The following is a 21,621-nucleotide window of genomic DNA, read 5'->3' as shown; positions in this document are numbered from 1 at the left end:
CCGGAACGGATCCCGTTTGTAACTGGCGGTACCACTGTAATCCTATGCACATACAATCCTATAATCCTACTTTGACTGAAGAGAATTTATATCTTCTCTCTCTCTCTCTCTCTTACACACACACACACACACACACACACACTTGCATGGTTAGAGTACTGAACTCAAAGACTGCCACCTTGAATTGTGACTGGACATAAAATGGCAACCACTGTAGTTCACGTAAGACCAGTACAGTGGTACCTTGGTACTCGAACGGCTTGGCTCCTGAACAAATCGGCTCCCGAACGTCACAAACCCTGAAGTGAGTGTTCCTGTTTGCTAACGTTTTTCGGAAATGCAAGAAGCTCCTGTAGCCAATCGGAAGCCACACCTTGGTTTCTGACCCGTTCTGGGAGTTGAACGGACTTCCGGAACAGATTAAGTTCGACAACTAAGGTACCACTGTATTGTACTGCCCTAATGGCCCACCCCACATAGGAACTGGGATGTTACTATGCAGTTTCCAAACCTTCAGCTTTGCTAATGTGCACACTTGTCGTCCTCCGTAACTGGAAAATGTGAGTGAACTGAACAGTCATCGTTCAGCTTCACTGTGATATATGTGACTAATCAGAGCCCACCTTGTGCGAGAGAAGCAAACACGCATAATGTTGCTCAGACTCCTATCACGACAGCTTTCTCCAGCTGATTTGAATTCTTTGGGCCCAATCATATAATTTTTCTGCAATCTCTGCGGCGGAAGATGGCCTTTCTTATCCCACACTTGCTTAGAACAAGTGAACATAAGTTGACAAAATATAGATGAGGATTTTTTTGGCAAATGCATTAGGGAAATGCAAATTCCCTGGCTCTGTTCTGCTGGAGTGAAGGCTTCTTCTGTTCAAAACAGCTGACCCAGAAAGTGTCACATTTTCATAAAGCATTTCAAGCACATTTAAAAACATCAATTCAGAACTGAGGGTGGCTGGACCTTACCTGAATGGGATTTACATAAAAATAGTTATTTTTCTTCCTAAGTACTTCCCAATTTCAGAAATCCAACTTTTGTAAACTAATAATAATAATAATAATAATAATAATAATAATAATAATTGGAAGCTCAGATTTCTGACTGGGGCGATAGTGGTCCTTTCTGTCAACTTTTCTAGGATTGCTGATAGGAAAGAAGAATCCAAGATCCATGCATTCTCCCTTCTCTTTCTGTTTAGTTACACAAGTTGTAAATTAAATTAAACTTGAATTAAAAACAAACTTCTGCAAGTGCAGAACCGTTAAAAATGCCAAAATGAGCAACTAACTGACTAAAACTAAAACTGACTGACTAAAAATGACTGAAAATTCAGGTACAGTGGTGCCTCGCAAGACTAAATTAATTCGTTCTGCGAGTTTTTTCGTCTTGCGATTTTTTCGTCTTGCGAAGCACGGACTTTGGAAAAGCTTCAAAAATCATCAAAGTCTTCAAAAACCTCAAAAAAGGCTACCACACCGCGTGCTATGAGTTGCTCCTCGAAGTGAATGCACGGTTTTAAGAAAAAGGAAACTAACTTGCAAGACAAAGGAAACAAACTTGCAAGACGTTTTCGTCTTGCGAAGCAAGCCCATAGGGAAATCCGTCTTGCGAAGCAACTCAAAAAACGAAAAACTCTTTTGTTTTGCAAGTTTTTCGTCTTATGAGGCATTCGTCTTGCGAGGTACCACTGTACCTTTCTGGGAAAGAACTGAGACATTCATGGCAAGAAAGACACTTCAACATTGCCTTATTCAGAAATCTCTACTTCAATAAAATGCTTGTTGTTATTCAGGGCTTGGCAAATGGCACTGCCATCAAATATTTGAAGAAGGAGAACTGTGAAGAATAAATGCTATCTGGAAATTTAAAAAAAGCTTGTACTTATGCAGTGCTAATGGCCATCTAAAAGGCCAATGTGGAATGGCTATATATTCAGATTCACAGCAGCAGTTTCGCTGGAAGAACCATACATCATAATCTGCAGCCATCTTAAGAAAATCTGAAGTCTTTGACATCTGAGCAAGGAAGAACTGCTAATATGAGAATTTTAAAGATGTCAAAGTTTATTTTAAGAGCGGCGATTAGGGAGGACATTTTCAAATATTATTACAAAATTGCACAGACTGCCATGTGGCGTGTTTCAGTAATAAATGGGTGAGAATGGAAGAAATCTAAATACGCCAGAAGTCTAAAGAATCCAGATCAGGGTGTTTTGTGACATTTTTCACTTCATTTATCGCATGGGAGGGCGTTTATTTTTTAGGACATATAAGTCTTTAAAGGCGGCAACCCAAAAACACTTGTTAAGGAGCAAGATGAACTGAACACAGTAGGACTTACTTTTGTGTAAAGATTCATGGGACTGCATTACAAGGAGGTTATTGACTTTGGGAGGAAAACAGCATTTAATTTTATTGTCGCTTGAGGAATTCTCCGTTAAAGAGTTCAAGCCGGACAAAAAAAATGTTCATATTCCGAGTTTGGGGATTAAAACCGCACCCAGCACAGCAAACAACACCCTTGTCTTTTCAAATTATGCATTAATTTTTGGACTAAGTAATATATGAAACCAGCATGACAAGGAATGCATTCTCTGCTGCATCAAACCGTCAAAACTCATTTCCCTCCCTCGACTAAAATCGCTTGTCAGTCAAGGCCACTTAAACCAGGAGCGAAGCATATCTTCTGCAGAGTGAAAATGATATCAGTCATCACTCCGGTTAACTCCCATAATTTCTCTCTGTAAACATTTAGAGGGGAAAGTTCTAGAATGTCGTGATGGGCTTGTGCCAGTTGAAACTGTCAAGTTCAACGGCAGGTTAACTGTAAGCCGGGAAGGAGGGGGGGGGGGACTGTCTTTTGTTTCATCTGAGACTTCTACTGTATATCTCTTTCCTGTGTCAATACACACAAAGGGGAATAAATTAAAAACAAAGCAAAATAAAACATTCTTGAGTTTGAAAGAGAAGCTGTAATTCTATACCAATTCTTCTGAGCTGAAAACTGCACGCCCTGTTGCCAGAATTGGCAAAAGGTCATAAATAGTTTAACTGCCAGACATCGCTGCACATAAATTCTGGTGCCAGCCTTTATCATTGCGGATTTTCACAATACAGAAACTGGCACAGGCTCTAAAACCCCTGATGACTCAAAACCCTCTGAGCATCTTTAATATAGTTGTATGATAAACATCTAGAGCTGCCTCCTAAAATGAAGAACGAGAAAAGAATGTTTTCAACAGCAGCCCAACATAAATAAATTTAGCTGGGGAAGCTGTAGCCCAGATCCTGTTAACTACATGCCAGGGCATCTGGCTAAATTTCTAGCAGGCTGCTGCTAAAAAGGCAGAGAAACGGTCCCAATTAAAAACTGGGCAACACGAACCCCGTAAAATTCATTTAATTTAGGCAGCTTTCTTATACGGATTTCGTATCAAGACCCCTATTGCTCTTCTCGCCCTTGACTCAAATCCCTTTGACGCCCCACAGAAGATGTGGGGCACACAATATTTCCCTTTCTGCAGCATTAAAAGTTTGTCACCGCACGGTGACATCTCAATTCAATATTTGCACTCGAAATCTTACCTCCAAGAGCCTCATCTTTCCCCCCGAGACTACAAATGCCAACTGACAGTCAGACAAAACAACTGATCTATCAGGAGTGCTTGCAGAGTGACTGGGAAATGCAGAAAGAGGACTGGAGTTTACAGTTTACAGTTGGTCAGGTTCTGTCTCTCTCTCTCTCCCTAAGGTTCTTTACTTCACAAGCTGCAGAATATGCAGCCAGTCTAGACTGCACAGGCATAGAAGGGCTCTCCAGGCACTGTTCTTACACAAGGTGCATTCCCAAATTCTGTAAAAAGGGTGTGGGACCAGGCAGGAAAAACATCTCTGCCTGCTCCACCCTCACCTTCCTGCTTTGGAAGGGAACATCACATGCTCACAATATTTATTATAAGCAGGAACCTGCACGATTGGAGTTCCCGGTCACACCAAAGCTTGCAATTCCCCCTTTGCAGGTCTTTGGCACAGACAGAAATATTGGGGGTAGGGCTTGCTCACACGCATGACCCCGTGGCACTTTTCAGTGTTCACAGCAAATACCTGAGCAGGGCTAGAGGGGTGACACCTTATTGCTGGCCAACAGAATGAGTGGTCTTTGTAACTCATGAAAAACCATCTGGGATGTCAGAGAAAAATCAGATCGGGGTCGTTAGCGTAGAAAGGCACACATGCTGGGAATCACAGGTGAGCAAAAGGCAGTTGTGCTTAGGTCAGTGTTAGAAACTCAGAAATAAAAGCTAGGCGCCAAATGGCTACTTAAACCAAGGTTATAGCCACCAAAACAGGATGGCTAGTTGCCATTTGGGGGCAAGACAGCTCTAATGTACAGTGGTACCTCGGGTTAAGAACTTAATTCGTTTTGGAGGTCCGTTCTTAACCTGAAACTGTTCTTAACCTGAGGTACCACTTTAGCTAATGGGGCCTCCCGCTGCTGCTGCGCTGCCGTCGTGAGATTTCTGTTCTCTTCCTGAAGCAAAGTTCTTAACCCAAGGTACTATTTCTGGGTTAGCGGAGTCTGTAACCTGAAGCGTCTGTAACCTGAAGCGTCTGTAACCCAAGGTAGCACTGTATTATTTTTCAAATGATGGACTGACTGTGATTGATTCTCAGTTAAACACCTGGCTAGTTCAGATGACAACTTTGAGCTAGGTTAAGAATTTTGAGAATTTAAAGAAGAAAAGTCACTTGATCCAGGGATAGTCTACATATATTGGCCTATTCCAACCACTTTTTCTTAATGGTGACTGCTCCTGCTGAGGCTGCACAGAAAAAGCAATTTGGTTCCAGAAACCCATTCCAATTCTGCAGATAAAATATAAGTGTTAGAATTCTACAGGATGGGGTATTAGTGTGTGTAAACTGGTAAGATCCATGGATCCCCAGACATGCACCTCCAGATGGTGGCGACGTCAGGCTTCATCCTAGCACCCAGGCACCTTCACTTGGTCACAAGTGGTTGATAGTCAGGTGAGAAATGCGCCTGGCTAATTTCAAACATTGGGTTAGGTCCATTTTGCATGCTCCCCAGAACGTAAAGGTAAAGGACCCCTGGATGGTTAAGTCCAGTCAAAGGTGACTTTGGGCTCATCTCGCATTCAGGCCGAGGGAGCCGGCGTTTGTCCGCAGGCAGCTTTCCAGTAAGTGTGGCCAGCATGACTAAACCGCTTGTGGCGCAAAGAGACATGGTGACGGAAACCAGAGCACACAGAAACACCGATTACCTTCCTGCCACAGTGGTACCTATTTATGTACTTGCACTGGTATGCTTTCGAACTGCTAGGTTGGCAGGAGCTGCGACAGAGCAATGGGAGCTCACTTCGTCATGGGGATTCGAAACACTGACCTTCCGATCGGCAATCCCAAGAGGCTCAGTGGTTTAGACCAGAGTGAAACCTGCATCCCTATGCTTCCCATAAGCATCTGGTTGGCCATGTGAGAACTGGATATTAGACTAGATGAGCCACTGGCTTGATCCAGCAGGTTCATCTTGCATACTTATGTATACAGGCCATAGCCATCCTCTCGGTCCTGAAAGACCTACATTGGCTCCCAGTACAGACCTCCATCGTTCAGCCCGGACACTGAGGTCCTCCTCCCGAGGGCCTTCTGGAGGTTCCCTCACTGTGAGAAGTGAGACTATAGGGAACCAGGCAGAGGGCCTTCTCGGTAGTGGTGCCCACCCCGTTGGAACGCCCTCCCATCAGATGTCAAGGAAATAAACAACTATCTGACTTTTAGAAGACACCTGAAAGCAGCCCTGTTTAGGGAAGTTTTTAATGTTTGATGTTTATTGTGATTTTAATATTCTGTTGGGAGCCACCCAGGGTGGCTAGTGAAACCGAGCCAGATGGGTGGGGTATTAATAATAATAATAATAATAATTAGGGCCTTAAACCACTATGGCTGCTTAATATGCTGGACAGCTCCTTTCCCAACCGCATAATGGTGTTGCATGGTGTTATCTTATGTGTCTTCCTAAACACAGCTCCATACGATGTTGTGGTGTGTTGTAAAACTTTATTATTTCAGGCAGTTGGGAGAGAAGAACAGATGGAACACTGTAAATCTGGGGAGAAGACAGGAGGGAGTATGGAAACTGGGGAGCCTGTATAATATGACCTGCACAAAGCATAAGTTTGCATATTTACTTCATGTAAATGTATACAATCGAAATCACACATTGAAAAGGACTCACACATATTGAAAATTATTCTCACTGATTTTATATCAAAGCGTATACTGTTATATAAGGAAATAAATTCCACTGATTCCCATGAAATTTCATTAAAAGTAAATGTGCTTAGAATTGCGGTGGTAGTGAGACTTAAGTGATAATTTCAAACAAGTTGTCAGTAAAATGTATATTCCTAAATTCTTAATAATAAAATGCAAAGTAAGCGATCCACTCTATTAAATAACTGTTGTAGATGCTGGTTGTTCATGATAGAGAGATTGTAGATTTGATTTTTTTACAAGCAGGCACTGAGATGAACTCCCAAGGGTTGATGAAGCCTTTTAAAAATGAAAACAGCTTCGGAAATAATTATTTAGGGGAGACTTGCTCCTCCTCTTATCTCCCAATTCACTCCTTGTGCCCAGATTTGTCTTCTGATTTAAGACATCATGCAGGGGTGGTACCTCAGAAGTCGAACGGAATCCGTTCCGGAAGTCCATTTGACTTCCAAAACATTCAGAAACCAAGGCGCAGCTTCTGATTGGCTGCAGGATGCTCCTACAGCCAATCAGAAGCGTGGAGGACGTTCGGGTTCCAGAAGAAGCTCGCAAACTGGAACACTCACTTCTGAGTTTGCGGGGTTCGAGAGCCAAAACGTTCAGGATCCAAGGTACGACTGTACTTGCCTTCCAGCCAAGCTATTTTCTGCAACTACAAAAAAAGAGATAAAGCTATGCCACGGCAGGTGGGTGGGACCCACAGATTCACCATAGGTAAATCTCATTCCACAAGAGCTATTACAGTTGCGTCCACACTGTCCACAACACTGCAATCACCTAAATCACAGGTTAAAAGCTCAAACTCGCTTACATGAGAACAAGCCCCACCAAGATCAGTTGAAACTTGCTTTACAATTGCAGGACAATTGCAGCCTCCTATCTTGAGCAAGATAGGGACGCAGGTGGCGCTGTGGGTTAAACCACAGAGCCTAGGACTTGCTGATCAGAAGGTCGGCGGTTCAAATCCCCGTGACGGGGTGACCTCCCGTTGTTCGGTCCCTGCTCCTGCCAACCTAGCAGTTCAAAAGCACATCAAAGTGCAAGTAGATAAATAGGTACCGCTCCGGCGGGAAGGTAAACTGTGTTTCCGTGTGCTGCTCTGGTTCGCCAGAAGCGGCTTAGTCATGCTGGCCACATGACCCGGAAGCTGTACACCGGCTCCCTTGACCAATATAGCGAGATGAGCGCCGCAACCCCAGAGTCGGTCACAACTGGACCTAATGGTCAGGAGTCCCTTTACCTTTACCTATCTTGAGCAAGAAGTATTTTATGTGTGGGATCTCCAATGGCCATACAGTACTCCAGCACAAAAAAAGTGAATTATTCCTCAGTCACTTCCTCGTCTGTATATTCGATTATAAACACAGACCTTGACCTTGCAATCAGTGGTGAAGCCTATTTGTTGCTAGAGCTCTGTGGGAATAGAAAGCTTTGAAATTTAAGTTTAAATATATATTTTAAAGATGTTTATTGTGTGCGATCACCTTTTCTCTGCTGTCTTAAATAGAATCAACATGCTAGCTCCTCCTGGGAGTTCAAAGGAACTAAGCAACTGCAGACGTCTGGGTTCAAGGCTGGTTCAAGAGAGATTTTATATTTGCAGAGACAGCCCCCCCCACCAGTCTATTTTTAAAGAAACCACTGCTCTATTTATTTCACACTGCAAGAGAACACTTTGCAACATATAATTTAATTATTATAATCTGCAAAGTATGCAAAATAGGAAAAAAAGATGCCTATAATTTCATTTGTTCCAATGGCTTCCATTTGTTATAGTATCAGGAGGTTTTAAAAACGGAAAAGGAAAAAAACCCCACAAAGACAGGGCTCAAACACCTGTCGAGATAAAGCCAGTGGAAAGCTGTAATTGCCCAGAGATAAATGGCAGTTATCTATTTACAAGTCAATATTATCTAAGTGACATATCCAACCAGCAATCAGCCCACAATATATACAGTATTCACAATTCAAGGGGACAGCTTCCTTGTAGGGCAAAGGCTCTGTTGAATGTCCTTGCAAAAAAATAAAATAAAATAAAGAACTCGCTCAATGATAAATCAAAGTTAAGTCTATTTCCAGGAGCATTTCTGAAAATACTGCTCCAAAAATACAACACTGACAGCAATAAAATCCTGTTGAAAAGGGACTGGCTTACAGGGTTTTTTAATGTATATGCTTCGGAGCTCTTCCGCGCCGCTAATTAGCTAGGCTAGTGGAACAAAAGTCAATTTATGCAGTTTCCTCCTTCCTTTGTTGGGAGGTGGAGCTAAGGGGAAAGAGGGAGAAGGTTTTGCAGGCAAGCCAAATTGCATTTCAGAGAGACAAGTTTGAGTGAACGCATTATGTTTGTTCAGGTTAACAGAAGTATTCTCTCTCTCCTCTTTTTAAATTCAAGCCAACAAAGGAGGCAAACTCCATTTGCCAACAACTGGTGCCCCTGAGTTGTCAGGCTCCTGTCAGGAAGCAAAAGCTGGTTGTTGTTTTTTAAAAAAAATGTGAACATTCCCCCCCCCCCCCCGCTTTTGTTGCTTTCTCAAATATGCACTTTGCTCAGCAGTCCTCGCTATTAAACAATTCACTTTTCTCTCCCCTCGGCTACTCCGCTTCAGGAGGGGGTAAAGAAAGCAAAAAAATCAAAAAAACAACAGCACGTGGTCACAAAATATAAAGCTAGACATTAATTTCCTGTACCTCAGAGTCCTATATTTCGCCTCCTTGTCCATTGAATTTGGCTACCAAATAGGTCTTAATCTGTAAACAAATGATTTGCTCTACAATTAAACCATTCATCTTTTCCTTTTCTCCCTCCCCCCCACTTTTCTCCGCCTGCTTGGCTGCAATCCAATGTACAGGCTCATAGGTTCTTCTATTATTTAGTGCCCGTGATGTTTAAAAGCAATAAGCTCGTGGAGAGTTTATAAAAACTATGAGGCATCACCAAAAGCATTTTATGCCTCTTAGAACCCGCATGGCTTCTGTTGAATGTTTTGTTTTTTAATATGTGTGTGTGTGTGTACAGTACTCTATACTCTAAAGCAGGCATAGGCAAACTTGGCCCTCCAGCTGTTTTGGGACTACAACTCCCATCATCCCTGACCACTGGTCCTGTTAGCTAGGGATGATGGGAGTTGTAGTCCCAAAACAGCTGGAGGGCCCAGTTTGCTTACTCCTGCTCTAAAGTAAATTTAAAGCATGCAAAACGATGGCCCAAAATACTAGGTTTATGGATTCAGCTCAGCGCATGAAGCTTCTGGGCTGTTCATATGGAGTCCTGGCAGAAAAAAACAGCAATAATGTTGATTTGCTGCTCAGCTGGTTAAGGGCACTTGGTAAAACTCAAACTGTGACACCTTGTTTAGGGCTGCTTTAGGAGAGAGGCATGGGGTTGTTTGTGCTTTCCCCCTTCAAACTGCTTTGGAAACGAACCCCCCCCCCCCCCCCCGTTTTGAAAGAAGCTTGCCATGTGACATTTCTCAATTTGAGAAATATAAGCACTCCCTTGGGGATAAAGAACAAGTTGGGCTGTTCTTCAGTTCCCAGCTGTAGTTCTACATTCCGTAAGGGATACAGCTTATTGCTCTACAAGTATTGCCCCTGGCTAGATGAGAGAGAGGGGGAGATAATGTGTGTTTGTATTTTAAAACCAGTGTGGAGTGCTCTTATTCAGGCCTTCAGCCATGTCCTCTTCCAGGATACTTCATCCCAGTCCCCCAGCCCATGGGAATAAAGAGGCTTTAGGTGGGGGACGCGGGTGGCGCTGTGGTCTAAACCACTGAGCCAACTGGAAGGTTGGTGGTTCGAATCCCTGCGACGGGCTGAGCTCCCGTTGCTCTGTCCCAGCTCCTGCCCACCTAGCAGTTCGAAAGCACACCAGTGCAAGTAGATAAATAGATAACAGGAAGGTAAACAGTGTTTCCATGCGCTCTGGCTTCCGTCACGGTATCCCATTGCAACAGAAGCGGTTTAGTCCTGCTGGCCACATGGCCCGGGAAGCTGTCTGTGGACAAACGCCAGCTCCCTCGGCCTGAAAGGCAAGATGAGCACCACAACCCCATAGCCGCCTTTGACTGGACTTAACTGTCCAGGGGTCCTTTACCTTTTTTTTTTAACCTACAGGCTTCAGGGGATCAGTGCAGCCCATTTGTGGGAAGAGTCGCTCTTAGGCATCACCACCCTCTGGAAGTTTACAATGAAGATATGGGCGAGGCGTCACCTTGCCAAGTATCATAAAAGGGATGATTTAACCAGGTATTTTAACAATGGGGAAGGCCATGCCAACTAGCTTTTAGTCACTCTGTGAGGCTTTAAAACAAGGATCTCGGTCAGAATTGAGATCTGCCAGTGTCAGCCCTATTGTCCATGGCTCATAGGCACACAGTCCTTGAGCTTCCATATCTCATTTAAAGGTAAAGGTAAAAGGACCCCTGACCTCTGACCCGGCATTTGTCTGCAGACAGTTTTTCTGGGTCATAGCATGACTTAGCATGACTAAGCTGCTTCTGGCAAAACCAGAGCAGCGCCCGGAAACGCCGTTTACCTTCCCGCTGGAGTGGTACCTATTTATCTACTTGCACTTTGACGCGCTTTCGAACTGCTAGGTTGGCAGGAGCTGGGACTGAGCAACAGGAGCTCACCCCATTGAGGGGATTCGAACTGCCGACCTTCCGATCAGCAAGCCCTAGGCTCAGTGGTTTAGACCACAGCGCCACCCACATAAAGACCATGATGCCCCTTCTTCTATCCCTCTCCCCTCCCTGTTTTCATGGGATGGGAGTCAACTAAGTCTGACTCAAAATAGACCTATTTAAATTTATTGGCCCAATGAAGACATGTGCATTCGTTTCAATGGATGTACTTGGGAATAAAACTTAGCTGGTGATGCCTTCATTGTCTTTTCAAATCTCTGCTTTCTTGGTCCCATCGTTTCCTTAAGCTCTTTTGTCTTTCACAATAAACACCCACCCAGCCCTCTTTTCTACATAGGCTGGCCTGTTGCAAAAGAGGACCTCTGCTCCTTTAGCAATAGCAAGAATGTCAGCAGGTCTGTCATGCCAGCTCTGCCTCCTGAAATTCCCTCTTCAAAACAACCATTAAAGGTGCAAAAGCCCAGTCCTCTTTTGCATCTGGACAACCTAGCTCTACCTACTCTTCCCTCAAGCTCCTGTGTCTTGATTCTGCCTTGTCCTTTCCCGTTCTGGCTCTGACACTCCCTTCCCTGCCCTGAAAAAACTCTGCTTCCTGCAGCCCCTTCCAGCTTTCCAGAGCTCAATCTCCAGTGTGGCATAATGCCAAGGCTACTAGACTTAGAATCATAGAGTGGAAGAGCCTTCTGGGAAATGATCTATAATGAACTAAAAAAGGTATTTAAATATACCTTTGTTAAGAAACCGGAGGCCTTCCTCTTGGGCATTGTCGGCCAGAAAGTGTTAAAGAAGGACAGAAGCTTCTTTATGTATGCGACAACAGCAGCAAGAATACTCATCGCAAAGTACTGGAAGACACAAGACTCGCCCACACTGGAAGAGTGGCAGACGCAATTGATAGACTATATGGAATTGGCTGAAATGACTGGCAGAATCCGAGACTTGGGAGAAGAAACAATGGAAGAGGACTGGAAGAAGTTTAAGGATTATCTACAAAAATATTATAAGTTGTATGAATGCTAAGTACTTGCACGACTTAGAAAATACCAGCTCCAGCAAATAGGCTTTGTAAAATAGAAAATTAAGTTATAAGTAAGAAAAGGTTGAAATTTAAGGTAACACTATGTTTAACTCTAAGGTACGAGCAATTGATAAAAACTATTTTAAATTTAGAAGTATAACATTTAGAAAGTACAAAATAAGGTATGAAACAAGGTAATAATTTGCTGACATTCTGATTATAAATAATGCAGGGTAAGGAGATGTGAGGAAGTCCAGTTAGTTATATAAGGAAAGTTACACTGAATGGTTGGTTATATTTTTCTATTTTTTTCTTTTTTCTTTTTTCTTCTTCTTTCTTTCTATATGGTTTCTTGGTGTATTTGTTTTGACTTTTTGGTGTAGGGATCTTGTATTATGTATTTGAAAATTTAAAAAAAATATTTAAAAAAAAAAATAGAATCATAGAGTGGAAGAGACCCTAAAGATCGTCTAGGCCAAATCCTTGCATATGCAGCTGACCCATATGGGGATCAAACCTGCAACCTTGGCGTTATCACCACCATGCTCTTAACCAGGGGTCAGCAACCTTTTTCAGCTGTGGGCCGGTCCACCGTCCCTCAGACCATGTGATGGACCGGACTATCTCTTTTTTTTTTGAGGGGGGTGGGAATGAACCAATTCCTATGCCCCACAAATAACCCAGAGATGCGTTTTAAATAAAGGCACACATTCTACTCACGTAAAAACACCAGGCAGGCCCCACAAATAACCCAGAGATGCATTTTAAATAAAAGCACACATTCTACTCATGGAAAAACATGCTGATTCCCGCAGCGTCCGTGGGCCAGATTGAGAAGGTGATTGGGCCGCATCCAGCCCCTGCCTACCCCTGCTCTTAACCGATAGAGCTGAGCTCCTGGAGCCAGGAAGACCTGGCTGAAAATCTACAGTTAGCAATGAAACTCCACTTGCTGCTGTTTGGGTCAGCCACTAACTGTGGTTGTCTGTCTAGCAAAGCCTCACAGGGCTTTTAAAAAGTGATGTGCACTATCCTTGCCTCTTTGTTAGGAGGGCTGTGGAGAAAATATAGAATAACTGAATATAATACATCAATGTCGGTATAATACCTCCAAGTCCTTTGGTCCTGTGGGAAATTAAATTCAAAGCTGAACTCACCCCTTACTTCCTTGGAAAAAGCTTGGCTGTTTATATAAATGTTCTTTGTTGACAATGTCATTCCTTCAGTGGCTAACTCATGTATTTGTGAACACTCTAGTACTATATAATAGCAGCATATCCGGTTGCTGCCACAGACTTTGCTACCACAAAATCACAAAGCATTTTAAAACCTGGATAGGAACTTAATGAGAACCTTAAAAACTTTTCAATTTAACTTAACACTCCACATTGCTGGACAGCTTAGCAACAAACTCAAGCTTCCCTTAAAAAAGTGATATACATTTAATGAAAACACTGTACAGTTTAGTGAACAAACACCTGTTGGTTTGTTTCTTATAATATATCTTCTGTTTTCACAAGATCACTTTTGAATGTGATCTTAAATGCTTTCCCAGAAGCTAAGACTGTCTCCATAGCCACCAACTGCATGAATTTAAGTATTCTGGCGGGAAAGTACTGCAATACCAACTACCATGTCAGTCTAGGTTGTTGTTTTTTTCCTGTTTTTGGAATTCTTTCCCCCAGTCTATAAATAATAGAATTATTGATGACACTCCAATAGCTAAACGTACAGGTGGAAATCTCATTTATAAATGACAGGTACTTAACAATATCAACTTCAACCATTTACTTTCAATGAAATTCTGCAAGCCTATTTAAAGCCTATTACAGCTGCTGGCATCAATCTGCCAACTCGCAGAGCTGTATGAAAAATTTACACCCCTTAAATTTAGCCACTGTATATTTAAATGCACATCTCTCCAGATAAGCTACTTGTTTTAATACAATGCAGGAAAAATGCAATCTTCTGTCTCTAAGCAGTAGAACCCTGCAGTTCCCACAAACTTGTCGCTCCAATCAGAGCCAACTGTTTGCAAGCTGCTAAACATCTTACTAATAGTTACTTCCCATATATATATAATGCTGCAATGAATCCAAGTTTTTGTATCACAGTGTATCCACTTAAAATGAATACAGTATTACAGTATATATGGCACGCCTCCGTAATAGCCATGTTGCTTAAGGTCTCATTTGTAAGCTATAAGAGCCAATAAGGAAATAAACACGGTAACAGTAACACTCTACCATCTTACTGCCATTATAGTAGTTGTACGGGGAAAACTTTACGGAACTGTACACCATGGTTTTCCCCCCCTTCATGCATATTCTACAGGAAAAGGGATACTGAATCCCAGCTCACTGAACCTCCAGGTCTCGGATTCTACACAGCACAGCATCAACTATCCACAAAGTTGTGGATAGATTTGATATCAACATAGTAATAAAAGTCATAGTTTCTCTCCCTTGCACGATGGTTCAATATGGGAAATTGTTAATGCCTCATAAAAACACATGTAATGAACACATTTGTTGAGATCCTTAGAGCTCCATTTGCATTCCTAAGAAACTTCCATTTTGCATGAAGAAGGAGGTTCCCAGTTCCCTCTTTCTGCTGCAAATTATCACACATGGAATTGAATACCACCCAGAAAAACGCAATTTTGTGGGGGCACCAGGTCTTGAGCAGGAAATGGAGCTTTGGATTCCGACCATTGTATATAAAACATACAATGAATATGAATACATGTTGTCTAAGAGGAGCAAAGATGTTTCTGCAAAGAGGATGCATGTTTTTCCAACAGGTCAGCAAAAAAGGGGGTGTATAAAATGTCCCCATCCATAATAGCTTTTCAGTAACCTCAGGATGCCAAAAATATTTTACTCATAGGATTTTTTTTATTATTATTATTTTTAAAGTCAAACAGCATTTCCATTTTAAACCTGTGGTAAATATTCGAATGTGAGCCAAAAAATTATAGCCCTTCAAACATCGCTTGAAAACATTTGGCAATTTCCCTCCTGAAAGTAAATCCAAGGGCTCAGAAAATAAATATTCAAGAGCATTAATTTGTTTCTAGATGTGTTCGTGCAAGTAAAACAGCAGTCGTAATGTGGAAATTTCAGTCACATTTTGCAACTAATTGGAAGCAGATTAGAATTCTGCCTCAGGGGAACATTGTCAAACTAGAAGCTGGAGCAAATGAAGAAAGAGGTGAAAGAATCGTGAAGAGCTGACAGATTTACAGTGCTCAAGGCAATAAACGGGTACTAGATGAAAATGAATGTGCTTCACTGTACTGAATGCAGTTCCCTCAGTCATATCTCAGCAATAACAGCATACAGCTATGAAACTATTATTTTCAGCGGAGGCGGAGAAGGAAAGTATAAAAATGCAAAGCAGCCATTTATGCTGCATATATAAAAAGCTCACATAACTTGATCTGTTAGAGTAATAATCAGTCAAATTATTAATTTAAGGCCCTTTCTGCATCCTTTATTCATGGTGAGTAGTATTTACTCATGCAGGTTTATTCTAGAACTATTTCCACAGCTACCATTCAGGGTTATAAAGAGATAGAAAACCAAGGGAAATGACCAGTATATATTTCTCAAGGTTATGTTGCCAGAGAGGGTAAAAAAAAGGACGTTGCTAGTAACAGACAGTCCAAACAGGCCATCTGTGACTAGATGATGCATGATGCCAGCTACAGACACATGACTTCTACAAAGTACTTAGCCCCAGCTGCTTGTTTCAAAGCAAACAATCAGCATGGAACGAGGCAAGTAAATTCTATTTTGCAGGGGAGGAGCATGAATGTTATAAGGTTTACGAAGCACGCTGCCTTCAGGAACTGAGACTGCAGGCCACAAAGTTTACAATGCTTCCTTTGACAAAATATAATCTGGAAAAATGAATTGTATCCCTTTAACTGAGAAATAAAAGATGAAGGAGACACAACACAGACTGTGGAGAATATGAGGCCCCAGCCGGATACCGAGCCTGACCCAACAAGTTGAAGTCTTGGTAGCCAACAGTGTTCAAAATCAGCCAGGCACCCAGCGCATTTTTAGACTGGCATGGATCAAATTGCAACTGCGTGGAGATCTGGCTGGCCCCTCCAGCTTTCTTAAGCAGGTAAACAGAAGACCTTATTTACTGAATTTACCTCCCACCACGAGATAGGTTAAGAGGCTGTGACTGGACCAAGGTCACCCTGTGAGTTTCATGACTGAGTGCGGACATGAACCCTGGTCTCCCAGGTCCTAGTTCTTCACTCTGAACCACTACACTACACTGGCTTCCTAGAGTCCTTCTGCTATGGGGCAACTATATAAATTAAGTAAATAAATATGGGGAAAGTAAAATGTCACTTAGAGAAGGATCTGAAATATTTCCATTAAAGCTTCAATTTGTTTTATTCTGCATTGTCTTACCTGATGTTCTGATGTGTTGTAAAACTGCCTCGATGTTTTTTCTTTAAAATATAAAGCGGTATAGACATGAAACTGACAACAACAAGAAGCCCCACTGGAGGGAAAATGGCACCCAAGCACACTGTTGTGGCATCTGTAACTTAGGTTTAAGGTGCCCTTTAGTGATTAGCTTATATATCCGAGTTTCTAACACTGGCAGTCAGTACAGTGGTACCTTGGTTTTAGAACAGCTTAGTTTACAAACAACTTGGAAACAGAATGCTGCAAACCTGGAAGTAGGTGATCTGGTTTGTGAACTTTGCCTTGGAAGCTGAACATGTTCTGCTTCTTGTTGAGTGTGTTCTGTTTGTAAATTGAGTCTTCCGCTGCAAATCAGAGGCTTCCTGTTGAGTCTGTCGGCTATTGAGTCCTGAGCACCCACACAACACAGAGGTGATATTTGGAGCTTTTGTTTTTGCTATTTTGTTTTTGCGTTTTTGTTTGTGTGGCTTTTTCAGGTTTTTTGACTGTGACTTGTTCTTCATTTTATGGGAGTGACTTGTAACTGAAGCTTGCGACTTCGTTTTTGTGACTGTGTGGAACCCAGTTCAGCTACTGATTAATTAATTGTACGACTGCAGAAATGGATAAAAGCCCCCCATCCAAACAATGACTATCATCCGTGCATGTTTTAGGGATTGTTTTTAAAAGTCTGGAACAGATTAATCTATTTTGCATTACTTTCTATGGGAAATTTTAGAACACTTTGGTTTTGGTTTGGGAGCAGACTTCCGGAACGGATTAAGTTTGGGAACCAAGGTACCACTGTAGTTCCTGACTATAAGTGGTTTTCACAAATGAAGATTAATGTGGACAATGTCAAGCGACACAGAGGTGGCACAAGATAGAAGCAATTGTCATCCAAAGGCAAATGTGTTCCAAACACCTTCAGGGCCAATTCAACCCTGGCAGTCTAAAGGGACACTGGGATACAGAGCTCAATTATGTTGGGCAGACAGCTTGAGTTGCCCAGCTGAATAAAGAAATCCCTTTACATGGAAGCATTATGCACAGCCCCCCCCCCCCATGCTGGCTGACGTCGGTGGGAGCTGGTAGTCCGAAACATCTGGAGAACTCCAGGTTGTTGGTGAAGACTGATACAGAGGGTCGTTGCCGAGTTTATACAAAGCAGTCTCAGTAGAATACTGAATTGAAAAAACCAGACTGGCAGGAGACCACACAAAGAAGATGGAGGCCTTCTGAGCCAGAGAACAACAGGGGCAGTATACCCGCTTAACATACACCATGCTGAATAGGGTGCTTCATGCAGATTTCTACGAAGAGGGAGACGCATGCAAGCCTGCATACATTGGATATGGTCTGCTCTCCTTAAAAGAACAGTCTTGTTATTCCAGATCCGCACTGCAAGTCTATCCTGTTTCCATGCATGGCTAGTAGCCCTGCTCAATTGGAAAGACGGGCCATTGCTTTATATTAGAATACCACCACGATTTGAGTCTTCTCCTTCGTAATTTAGAAGGTATCTACGGCTGACACTACACTTTCCAAAAATATGAATCACATTCCTCGTCCAAGTGTACGTCAAGTAACTGTAATTAAGGGCAAGGAGTAGCCATTCGTCAATATATTCTATGGGAGCTTTTCTGTGTGTGCATTTTAAAAAGAACAAAACGTCCCGAAGGACTAGCCTTGGAACACTCCCACCAGAGGAAGGATGCCAAACCTGGATTACTTTTTGCTCCTTCCATCAAAGAGATAAACTTGTTTCTCTCTTATCTTAAAAGGAAAGAAATAGAACACATAAACCTCATAGACGTACAAGTAATGTTGTTAAGAGACTACCATAAAGCTACTGGATTTGATTGCATTATCCATGTATTGTGACAAGCTGAATGTCAACAAACATCGAAGACAAAACTTAAAAACCCAAACTTCCCTGTCGAAACATTATTGCTTTAAATATGAGTCACCCGTGCAAATCAGCCAAGGTGATATAAAATCCAAAAGAGCTATATTTTGAAAGGAGGTTATAAATAGGTTGTGTGTGCGCATGTTTTACTTTTCCTACAAACTGAGGTAAAGGAAAAAGCAAATTTATTAAATTCTTAGGGATGCGGCATGGCATTTCCTCCTCATGATATAGCTGCATAATGTAGCTGGAGAAAACAGAAGTGGTTTCTAAGAAGTGACTAAAAATAGGGTTCTTTTAAAAGAGAGATGAAATCAATAACTAATATGAGGATGTACAAATGCAAAATGTACCATGAACTGCTAGTGACACCAGATGTTCTAAGAAAACCACCTAGGGGGAAACTCGTCTTTTAAAAACCCATGTGTTTACTTTAATCAAAGGGACAAAAGAAGGCCAGTTGAAGAGCTTAGTCTTCTGTTGCTAACAGAAGCGTAAAAATACAGTAAGATTCTTCAAGAAAACTACAGTACTAGCACATACTTTTTAATAGTCTATTGCGACATGATAAAAAACAGAATCAAGCTGACTGGTATAAAATTGACTGGCAACCAAAGACCATGCTATTATTTGAAGCTGTCATGGGAAGGCAATAAAATTGCTACCAGGTCTCCTCAAGTTACCCTTCAATAAAAAGAAGCCATCGGGGAAATAAGAGGGAAAAGAAAAACATCAAAACCTTTAAAGTTCTTTTTAAGTAAAATTATACTTTGTGGCACAATGCCATCTGCTTCCTGCTTAACAAGAGCCAATTCTACAACTTAAATATCAGCTTTCTAAAACTACCAAGCAAAACAAAATAAATAGATTCTCCTTTAAAATACATTACTTTAAGCTGAATTCATATGGAATAGGCTTAAGCGTCCCTGTGGACCATTTCCTTCATGTTACTAGCTGACAATGAAGATTCCCAGGAGGCAGGAATACATAGTTGGCAGGGATCTTTAAAGCAAACACCATTCATACGGAGAACAAAACAGGGGGAATAGATGGTAAAAAACCAGGATGAGTACATTTTCAGAAATTTGCCTGCAATCCTCCCCAATGCACGCAGTAAAATGATTTGCAAAGCATTATCCTTAGAAACAGAAGACTTGGTTCAAGATATCCTTTATTCATTGCTACTGTCAATCTACTAGTGAAAATTAGAGGCACCTGTTATTTTATTTTAATCGCATCCTTCCTTGTAGGAACTCAGAATTACATACATGGTTGTTCTCCTGCTTATCTACAACTACAGAGACTGGCTATAGGTCACCCAGTGAGTTGGATTTGAATTCAGATCTCCCCAGCCCTAGCGCTGCACAACAACTACTATGCCATACCGATGCTTAAATGCTTACACTGGTTAAATGCTGGAAATGTGAGATGATTATATACAAGGACACATATTCAACCAAGAGGAGCCAATCAGGTGTGGCCAACAGATTACATCAGAGATAGAGGCTCACATCCAGCCTGATAGCTCAGTTGGTAAAGCTTGAAACTCTTGATCTCAGAATCATGGGTACGAGCCCCACATTGGGCAAGAGAGCAAATGATCCTTGTGGTCTCTTCCAACGCTAAAATGTTATGATTCCTGAGCAGTGACCACACTGGCTAAAGGGATCTTTGAGTCCACACCATCTGAAGCGCATCATATTACCTACTCCTGGATTAAATCCATCTCGCATTTATTTAGAAGGCTCAACGTGGAATCCCAGAACCATGTATTTCCTGTCTACAGGGCTTCTCTCTCAAGCCATCTCTCAGCCAGCTGCGTGTCAAAATAGGTTGCAAGACGTGTCTAACTTCAGATGCATATCGTAAGCTGACATGAGCTCCGCATGCCTGATTTCCGAGGCTTGCCAAACGCTCCGTCTGAATGCCACTTGGACCACTGCCAAAACTCATCTCCATGTGGAGCTCATCATGAGATGGGAGGCTTCTAGTTATGGGAATCAACCAAGAGGCACCAGAATTATGGGTATGGTATGAACAGCCTTTGTTCCTAAGTCAGCTTTTATGCTTCATGACAACACACAATTTCACTCTTCCATTGACAAACCTATTTTAAGTAAAACTCAATATAGGTTTGGATTCAGGAGAGAAGTGCTAACTCCCACCTCCTGAATAGCCTTTCAACTCAAAATTACAAACCAAATGTCTTTCAAGTCACTAGGAATAGATTTACAACCCTGCATTCAAATCTAAAGTGCTTTCTTCCAAGCCCAGCAATTAGGAAAAACAAGTCAGCAAAGAAAAAGGAGCTGATTTAAACTGGCTTTCCTATATGTTTAAGTAGAATTACAGAACTACTGGTTTTCCATTAGTTATATTAAAGGATGCATCTAATTCAAAATAATAACGGCTTATGATTGGCATCTGTTTTAAACTAACACTGTGCAAATAATGGACAGGAGCATAAAGCTAAATAAAATATAAATTTATGTAGTGAGCGCTCATTTCAATCAAGGGAATCGGTTTCAATCACCGAGAGAGAGAGAGAAAACCGGTTTCAGTCACTGATTCAAAATCAAGGTTTCCATTTAGAAATTCACAAAAGAATCATCATGAAATACTCTCATTATATGCCATTACAATGTATTAGTTTGCAACCAAGCAGAGTTTTTATACAACCAGAGAAGTTAGTCTGCAATTTTTGCTCATGCATTCAATGTATTTATATACTTATTATTATTATTATTAATTTCATTAGTTATACCCCGCTCATCTGGCTATATAAGCTATATAACCTCCGTAAGTTGTTTACATTTAAAATACTACTAATAGTAATATTGCACCATAACAGAAAGCAACGACAGAATAACTTTCGAAAAGCTGGATATACACATATTTCTAGAAACCTAAAGTCAACAAGTTTCCTCAATGACTAAATTCCAAAAACAGATGTCTAGAAAAGACCCTATTCCACCTTGCCTAACTTAGATGACACAGAGTCCCATAGAATTACCTCTGAGGAGGATCCTATTATTACCCAGAGAGATGTGTATAGTCAGAGGTAGTCCTTGATGCTCCGAAGCCTTTTAGGGCTTCAAAAGTTAAAAGCAGAATCTTGAAATGGGCATTGAAACAGAAAGTACAGAAATTTCTGACTGGCGAGATGCATTTGGTCTCAGTTAGTAACCTTGCTGTCATTTTCTGTGCTAAATGTAGCTTCCAGACCATCTTCAAGTGTATTTCCACACGCAAGACAGCACAAAATTCCAAACATGGTGCTACTAGAAAGATTATCTTTCTGTC

At 41.7% G+C, this 21,621-nt stretch overlaps 1 protein-coding gene across 4 annotated transcripts in view; it reads right to left on the bottom strand.

The window, feature by feature from the left end:
* Nucleotides 1-21,621, bottom strand: part of ZNF608 (zinc finger protein 608) — a gene marked incomplete at its 3' end in the record, with an annotated part of 130,374 nt that overhangs the window by 90,582 nt on the left and 18,171 nt on the right. Inside the window, exon 1 of one of the 4 annotated variants that reach the window (XM_081880309.1) lies at nt 3,598-3,774. The exons of the other annotated variants lie outside the window; for them this stretch is intronic. Within the exon in view, the coding sequence (XP_081736435.1) occupies nt 3,598-3,612 (15 nt within the window). The 5' untranslated portion in view covers nt 3,613-3,774. Of the gene's footprint in view, nt 1-3,597; nt 3,775-21,621 lie in introns of those variants that run through there. 4 annotated transcript variants of the gene reach the window in all.

Source organism: Podarcis erhardii, assembly GCF_964252035.2.
Source record: "Podarcis erhardii genome assembly, chromosome: 11".
Lineage (NCBI taxonomy): Eukaryota > Metazoa > Chordata > Lepidosauria > Squamata > Lacertidae > Podarcis > Podarcis erhardii.
The sequence above is the reverse complement of the archived record's forward strand: the minus strand, read 5'-3'. Positions and strand labels throughout refer to the sequence as shown.